This window comes from Quercus robur, chromosome 2, assembly GCF_932294415.1.
Source record: "Quercus robur chromosome 2, dhQueRobu3.1, whole genome shotgun sequence".
Classification (NCBI taxonomy): Eukaryota; Viridiplantae; Streptophyta; class Magnoliopsida; order Fagales; family Fagaceae; genus Quercus; species Quercus robur.
In genome coordinates, this window is record NC_065535.1 from 49155456 (window position 1) to 49163969 (window position 8514).

Genomic DNA, 8514 nt, shown 5'->3' on the forward strand with positions numbered 1-8514 from the left:
CGTTTGCCCATATTTTGACTGTTGGATGAACATGCTGGCAGTTTATAAAAGGAAATCGAGTCCAAAGGACTCGGTTCCTAAGCCTGAAAAACGAGTTCGTTGAACTTGGTTTCAAAGAGTAGAAATCGAGTCCAATGGACTCGGTTTCCAGGCTTTGAAACCGAGTGCAAGGGACTCGGTTTCCATGCTTTAAAACCGAGTCCTTTGGACTCGTTTTCCAGGCTTAGAAGTCGAGTTCTTTTAACTCGATTTCTTGCAATAATAAACTAATAAACCCAGGAAATCGTGGATACTGAACTCGAGTTGTTATATTCCAAATTAGTTTCAAACGTTTCCTAACTAATGAAATAGTTTCGGTTTTGTAGTTATTTTCTGAAAAATCCCTCGTTTTAGGCATTAACTTAAAACAAAAACCTCTGGCCTAGACGACACAGTTTCAAGCTAAATTCTAAAATCTAAAAACAAAGAACACGAAGAACTCACACCTCCCTAGCCCAAACCCTTGGCTCAGACTGAACCCAGATAGACCATCAACTCTCCTCGTGAACCCAGGGGGCAGCGGCGAAGAACCCAGGCGGCAGCAGTGACGGTGGCGGCCACACCAATAGTGAGCTGCTCCTCTCTTTCTCTCTTTTCGGATTTGGCTTGTGTAGTCTTAATTCCTACTTCCCAACATTAAATCGTGGCATCACACCAATACAATAGTAAATTTAAACCATTGGAAAAATGAAATTGAAAAACATTTGCTTCATTTCGTGGTCACTGCTAGTGAGGTGTGTAAATATATAGTCATATTTGTGTTGATTTTTTCAATGACATTTTGGGCTGTGGTTTTGAAGTTTTTCATGTTGGTTGTTAAGATTGAATTCCTATTATTTGGGAAGATGTTATTTGTTTATATGGGTGGTAAATTATCTAAAATATAGAACTTTCTGTGATAGTTTATAGTTATGCACGGTAGGTGTTTGTGAAAATGTTTGTGCCAGCCTGTAGTGATAACTATACAGTCAAAGCAATATTATTTGTTTTGGTTTTATTGAGTTTAATTTTATCTTCATTGCAGAATGAAATCTTGGAACCATCATAAACCCAATATATATATATATATATATATATATATTGAACTAGAATAATTATTATTTGAACTTGTTGTAGGTTAGGAGAACAGGAGGTGATCATGAGTTTATGGGCTTAAGAGTGGAAGAGGATCATCACCCATCAAGTGTTGCTGGAAGCCAATGAACTATAGTAATTGCCTTGTGCTTATTATTTGCATGTTGCTAGTATTTGGTCATGCTTACCATATGATCCAATATATCAATTATTACAAGTCTTAACCCAAACAAGTGTTGCTGGAAGCAGTGAAGTTGGTAGATATGGAAAAGGAAATGGAACTGTTGCTGGAGGAAAAGTTGAAAATAGAACTGGAAAAGGATGAGGGTCAGCAGCAATGCTAGTTTGTAGGACCTTTTATATGTTAGGACATTTGATTGTTAGAATCTTTTGTGGTTACTGTTTTGTATAGCTGTCCATAAGCTTATTTGATGGTGTTAATGGACAAAAGTAACCTATTTTGTGTTGGTCTTAGGTAGGACCTTTGGTTTGACAAACATTATTAGTCACTGTTTTATTTATCTTATGTGATGTTTATGTGTATGGTATTTGATTAAGACATATTCGGTTGGTAAAGATTTAAAGAATTGCATACATACCTAATTGCACTCTGCAGGTCTAATGTAATTGCAATTTGCATTTATAAATGCCTATTTCAATTATAATAAACAATATTCCAAAAAGAGACAAAACTAAGTGTCAATTTTCACTGCAAAAAATGCATTTCAATTTCCATTACAACATAATAAAAAGAGTGGTCATTACAATTGTCATTACATTAAACAAGATAAGAAACTGACTACTCTTTCAAAACAATTGTCACTACAATCTTTCACAATGACTAAACTAGAATTCACCTATTCTAAATACAATAAGTTCTTTCATTGGAGATGCTTTCACTAAACAAACTAAAATGACTACCACAACAACAAACTAACTTTTACAATTTGGGTTTCCTCGGAGAAGCTGCTACTTCTACAACTTCACTCCTTCCCATTTCAAGATTGTCAATTTGCAAGAGATAAGAGGCACATGTACACCTGATCCTGAATCTCTCATTGGTTCACATCTAATTTCAGCCATCACTGGGGAACACAGAACGACTTCAAGAGCTCATGCATTCAACATCAACTGATAAGAGATTATACCAAGTGTTGCAGCAGCTACGGCATCTTCAATTCGTTCTTCAATTGTTCTAATTCTGCTGGATGCATTTTACTAATGGCAGAATTAAAAGATTCTCCATGAAGGGCAGCACATGTTTGAAGGTTCTGCTGGATGCATATTTACGCCACTGGCATCACAAAAGAGAGAAATAAGAACAAAGAATAGAAGTTGATTCTAAAATGACAACTGAGAATTTGAATAACAAGTTCAATTAAGTATTAGAGAACCAACCTGGACTCTTCCTCAGATAAGTCATTGTTTTCACTCAATATTACAGTTGTGCATACAGACACTGTATAAATTAAAAGGCACAATTGCAAGACTTAATCAAAGGTTACCCAATATTCATTTGCAAATAATGTGTAAAATACAAAGATGAATCCATACCTCAAAATCTGATCAAGCTTATCAAGGACTTGAGGCAGTCTCAATGTGAGAATGATTGAAAGGGCTAAACCAAATGTCTTCCTTTGGGTGGAAGATACATTGTCTAACTGTGATGAAACAAAAATACTTTGGCAATAAAAAAATGAAGCAAGACTTAAAGTAGGGGTCGTCTACATTTTCCATGCAATGCCAACAGAAATTTCAATAAGAAAAGTGTTGGTATGTAGTTAGAATGCAATGAATAAATAATGTGATCCTGAGACTCTAAGACTATTAGTTTACCAAGTGCATAATAGTCGATCCCTTAACTTTATTCCTGTAGTTTACAAGACTTGTTGTAAACTGGAGCTATAAAAAGGGTACCAATATTCTGCACAAATAATAATTATTCTAGTTCAATTTTTTTTTTTTTTTTTTTTTGGATTTATGATGTTTCGAATATATAATTTAGCAGTGAAGATAAAATTAAACTCAATTTTCTTTCTTTCTTCAAGTTAATTTTGCAATAAAACCAAAGCAAATAATATTGCTTTGACTGTACAGTTATCACTACAGACTGGCACAAACATTTTGACAAACACCTACTGTGCATAACTATAAACTATCACAGAAAGTCCTAAATTTCAGATAATTTACCCCCCATATAAACAAATAGCATCTTCCCAAATAATAGGAATTCAATCTTAACAGCCAACATGAAAAACTTCAAAACCACAACCCAAAATGTCATTGAAAAAATCAACACAAATATGACTGAATATTTACACACCTCACTGGCAGTGGCCACGAAATGAAGTAAATATTTTTCAATTTCGTTTTTCCAATGGTTTTAATTTATTGTTGTATCGGTGTGATGCCACGATTTAATGTTGGGAAGTAGGAATTAAGATTACACAAGCCAAATTCGAAAAGAGAAAGAGAAGAGCAGCTCACTATCGGTGTGGCCGCCGCCATCACTGGCTCACTGCCGCTTCCTGGGTTCACGATGTGAGCCGATGGTCTATCTGAGTTCAGTCGGAGTCGAGGGGTTTGGTTTAGGGAGGATTGGGTTCGTGGGGTTTGGGCTAGGGAGGTGTTAGTTCTTCGTGGTCTTTGTTTTTAGATTTTAGAATTTAGCCTGTCGTTTAGGCTAGAAATTTTTGTTTTAAGTTTATTAATAAAACGACGTAGTTTTGATGTATGCCAGCTCTTCATTTGGTCATCACTAAAACGACGTAGTTTTGTGGCTGATTTGGCAAAAATAAAATACATTAGCATGATGATGTGTCACTTAACAGCAGAAACTAACTGTGGGGGGTGAATTGCTAACGGAACCAAACTTCAGGGTGTAAAATCAAGTTTCTGAAACTTTGGGGTGTAAAATCCAGTCGACCCCAAACTTCAGGGGTGTAATTTGCAATTTACCCTTTTTTTTTTTTATGTAAGTGTGTCTCCCAGCCCTCTTAATCCTGATTTGAACTTTGCTAGAAGATAACTACTGCAATTAACCTTGCACATCTGTGAAGTAATTGTTTGTTCCTTCTTAATCCTGATTTGAACTTTAATTATTTTTGTGCATATAGTAGCTCTTTATATGTATAGCTCAAATGGCACTGCCATCAATAATCATTTGTCTTGTGCTTCTGTAATTGTGATCACTGTCATATTGTTCTACTCTGTAGATTGCTATATTAATGATCACTGTCTTTTAATTCTTTTCCATAATTTTTTTTTTTGGTCCCTCACTCACTCTCGTATAGCTTCTCATTGATCTACCATTGAGCAATTTTCTTAGGTGCTATTATTTGCCGGGTGTCCCAAGAAATTATTCTCAGTATACACTGATGCCTATACTGAGTGCCTCACTACAAGGACATGATTAATATGGGGCTGTTACAATGTAGAGATATCTTGACTCTTCAGTTTCCTTATGAATTTGTGTATCATTGATTGTGAATGCATTTCCAGAGCAGCTTCACTAGAGGTTTTTGCAATTCCTTGCAATGCCTTAAAAATTCGTGCTGAAATTTGCAGAATAATTAAGATAATGATGTTCTATACAAGTCTACATGGAGCAAAGACCCATTAGATAATCAGCTAGTGAAACATGTGAATAGGTCTAGGAAATTATCATTAAGTCTGTTTTTCAGTGGTATTTGTTTCTATATGTTCTTAACAATATGTTAGAAACAGCTGAACCCAATCTCAAAACAGTTGAAGCTGCCATTGACTCTAGACAGTCTGCTGAATTATTGTTACCTGTAATTATTGAATGCTTTTCTTTTGAAGGACTAGATTGGGATAGCATGATAGATGTTGCTAACAGTCTTTATGGCAGTGAAACTGATGACAACGGCAATGAGAACAAACAACACAAATGAGAGTTTTTTTTTTCTTTAATTTAAGAAAAAGGGGGACTTCAGAAGTCCAATACAGAAGGCAATGGCAGAATGCACTTTCACAAATACAGAGATATTGAAAATTCATTAATGGAGAAACATAACTTTTGCTGTCTACATATGCTATAGGATTTCATGAGCTTGAAATTTGTGTGTTGGTTGGGAGGGATGGGTGCATGCATTCATATGGACAATGTACAATCGAGCTGTCCAGTATTAGCTTTCAATTAATGGATGGCGCCAGTCTTTCCAGATTATCACAGACATACCTCATAGAAGGTCTCCTTTCAGGGCTCTTCTGAGCACAGGCCAGAGCAATTTTAACTACATCAACTATCTCCTTCTCCTCATCTAAATCATGAGCCATGAAGGGATCTAAGACATGGTAGAGTGGCTTCCTTTCCTCAAAGCTGAGCTGAACCCACTGAGCTAGATCAATTTCCATAGAACCCATCTTTATCATTGGAAATTTTCCAGAAATCATCTCTAGTAAGATCACTCCATAAGAGTAAATATCCCACTTCTGGGATGGCTTTGTGACTTTAGAGACTTCAGGAGATTGATAACTAGATCCCACTGTTACTGTTGGACTTGTTGGCAGAAATTCAAAAGGAGAATTGCTTTGTGGTGTTCCACTAGTCATTTGATCCAATTCATACGTTTGGGATCCTCTGTCTGTATTCAGGAGGCGGCAAAGTCCAAAATCAGAGATATAGGGTTCCATATTCTGCCCAAGCAGTATGTTGCTAGGCTTTAGATTTCCATGAACATACCGTTTGGGACTGAATTCATGAAGATAAGCCAAACCTTTTGCTATTCCTTTCATGATTCTTAAACGAACAGGCCATGAAAGTGGTCGGAAGGGAACTGTTCCAGCTTTCCCTGTTCAAACCAAAGATTAGAACCTAAAATTGGAAACAAAATTATACATATGGAAATGCTAACAGGATTTTCAAAATGAAGGAAGAAAACTTAATATGCAGAGGATGAGCTAAAAGCTACAATAGGAGATTTATAGATAAGTGGTGTCTATAGGATCTGATTTGTTTCTTGTTTATTCATAAGTGCTAGTTAGCTCGAGTCTAGGTAGCTGTTGGAGCATACCTGCATGCATGCCTCAAAGAGCAATATTCTTTATCATTCAAAAGATAGAGAACATGTCTAGTCCTTATGACATAGATGTTTAGCGAGGTAGGGAGACAACTTTACCATGAATTGCAGTGGCAAGGTCACCATTAGGTATATAATCATAGATGAGGAGCTTCTCGTCGACGGACCAGCAATAAGCTCGAAGAGCCGCGATATTGGGATGTCTAACTTTTCCAATTGCTTCAACTTCAGCTTGGAACTCCCTAAACCTCTGAGAGCCTCCATCTTCTCCCAATCTTCTCACTGCTAAGGCACGCCCATCTGCAAGAACAACTTTATACACAATCCCAGTTCCACTCTTACCCAGAAGAAAAGCAGATGCTTTCAGAAGTTGGTCTAGATCAAAATTAAGCTGCTGTTCCAATTGCACAAAGTTGTAATGCCCCATATTTTCTGATATGATCTCTGGACTTCCTTTTGCAAAGCAGAAAAACTCTTTTCTTACCATCAATGCTTTCTCAAAGCTACAGCCACCAGCTTGTTCACCATCTTTACAAGCAGTAATCTTTCTGCACCGGTTTGAGACCAGCAACCCAATAAGGCAGATTCCCACTATGACACTGGCTACAATTGTGATCACAATACTCAAACATGAGTTACTGCCTTTACCATTCTTACCAGAGCTGCTATCTGAATTTTGAGATGGGAAATGAAATAATGATTGTGAATCAGGATGGCTTGAAGAACAAGAAATATTTAATGGAAGTCCACAGAGCAAAGAGTTGCCAGCGAAAGCTGTAGGTCCTATACTCAATAGAGTACCAACTTGGGGAATATTTCCACTAAGATTGTTATAACTGAGATCAATATACACTGTCTCAGGAAGGCTTCCTAGGCTAGCTGGGATAGTACCATTGAGAAAGTTGTGAGACAGATTAAGAGTTCCTTTTAAACTAGACAAATTGCCCATGGTGCTAGGAATAGAACCGCTGAGTCTGTTGAAGGAAAGATCGACTCTTTGAAGAGCAATCAAACTGGTTCCAAAAACATCTATAAGAGGACCAGTTAAACTGTTTTGACCAAGGGAAAGTGTCTTTAGTCTGTTGCATTGAACTAAAGATGAAGGTATTGAACCATTGAATGAGTTCTGAGAAAAATCTAAAATTTGCAGGTTCTTGAGGTTTCCTATCTCATGAGGAATAGGCCCAGATAATGAATTTCCTGAAAGAACCAGAGTTTTTAGCTCTTTTGCATGAAACAAGTCGGGTGGCAAACTTCCAAAGAACTTGTTGTTGCGAAGATTAACATGGCGAAGCTCTCTGAGGTTTCCAAGAGCAGCGGGAAGAGACCCCACAAGTTTTCTATTTGGAATAGAAAGAGAGACAACTCGGTCTCCCCTGCATTTTACTCCATGCCATGAACATGGGCTTATGTCTGTAGAATTCCAGTTATTCAGGGGGTCATCTGTGTAGTTTTCTATGGAGTTTTTGAATGACAAAAGAGCATTACCGTCATCACTCAGTGAACGCACAATAGCAAAATAGTTGCATATGAGGAAATACAGGAAGATTACTTGTAAATTCATCTCCCAGGAAGGCGAGTTTTCAAGGGAATGTAAAGAAGAAATATGGGTTTCCTGAGGATCTCTTCTAATGTGCTAGGAATTGATACATGCAGTTAAAGAAGGAGGCTATGATTTAAATGCGTGGACTAAAATGGTTATCCAAAACTTTCCACATTCTGGAAATAGCCGTTTGTTAGTTGTGGTAATGACTAGAAAGATAAGTTCAGCAGGATGAAATTTCTTTAGAGGGTAAAGGGAGAATAAAGGTTTGGCTTAATTCTAGTGCTATAGCGACATAAGGGATACACTATATGTGTTTAAAAATGGCAATGGGTCAGTCTCTTACCCCGTCCAAAACACTAGAGCACTCCCTTGGCCCATGGAAAAAGCTATCTTCAGACTCTTTTGAGTCCCAGTAACAATTATGAATTATGTTTTGATTTCCTTTATAGCTTTTGTTGGATAATTGTTTACTTTTTGTTTATTTGGTCCAAGGAATAGTAGTTCACTTTAGTTATTTATCAAGTATTCATTAGTTTTGGTAAGGAGTAGTAGATTTAAATGTGCCAAAAGATATGAGCATAATCATTAGTCATCAAACATTTTTTTAACTAACGCAAACTCAAGTGTGGAATATCTAATTCTCAAAAAAAAAAAAAAAAAAAAAAAAGTGTGGAATATCTAATCAGATCTGTTAATCGACATGCTAACTGTTCTATTATGTCAAGAATCAAGTACATTTCATAGTCAATAATTAATTGTCACTTTTTAGTTTTTAGAGACTCACATTTGCATGAATAAATAATTTTATGTTGT

At 36.6% G+C, this 8514-nt stretch overlaps 1 protein-coding gene and 2 long non-coding RNA genes across 5 annotated transcripts; 1 reads left to right on the forward strand and 2 right to left on the reverse strand.

The window, feature by feature from the left end:
- Window positions 1-454: 454 nt before the first annotated feature.
- On the forward strand, window positions 455-1656 carry LOC126706612 (uncharacterized). Its single transcript, XR_007648662.1, has 2 exons — window positions 455-607; window positions 1156-1656. It is a non-coding gene; the product is annotated as an uncharacterized LOC126706612 (long non-coding RNA).
- A 150-nt stretch (window positions 1657-1806) lies between these two features.
- Window positions 1807-3800, reverse strand: LOC126713846 (uncharacterized). 3 transcript variants are annotated; one of them, XR_007651462.1, is made up of 4 exons: window positions 3437-3800; window positions 2668-2774; window positions 2512-2572; window positions 1807-2407 (listed from the first exon to the last, which is right to left on the reverse strand). It is a non-coding gene; the product is annotated as an uncharacterized LOC126713846 (long non-coding RNA). The 3 variants fall into 3 exon arrangements; XR_007651461.1 differs by having other exon boundaries at window positions 3601-3798; XR_007651460.1 differs by having other exon boundaries at window positions 2668-3797.
- Window positions 3801-5109: 1309 nt separating this feature from the next.
- LOC126713847 (receptor protein kinase-like protein ZAR1) lies at window positions 5110-8100 on the reverse strand. Its single transcript, XM_050413737.1, has 2 exons — window positions 6255-8100; window positions 5110-5927 (listed from the first exon to the last, which is right to left on the reverse strand). The coding sequence occupies exons 1-2, from the start codon at window positions 7717-7719 to the stop codon at window positions 5269-5271; spliced, it is 2124 nt and encodes a 707-aa protein (XP_050269694.1). The 5' UTR covers window positions 7720-8100; the 3' UTR covers window positions 5110-5268.
- Between the last annotated feature and the right edge of the window lie 414 nt (window positions 8101-8514).

Bases quoted from the DNA above. Each gene is read 5' to 3' on its own strand.
- LOC126713847 (XM_050413737.1), bottom strand. From the start codon at position 7,719: ATGAATTTACAAGTAATCTTCCTGTATTTCCTCATATGCAACTATTTT. The intron at 5,928-6,254 runs GTAAAGTTGTCT...TGGTTTGAACAG, and splicing joins CCTTGCCACTGCAATTCATG to GGAAAGCTGGAACAGTTCCC.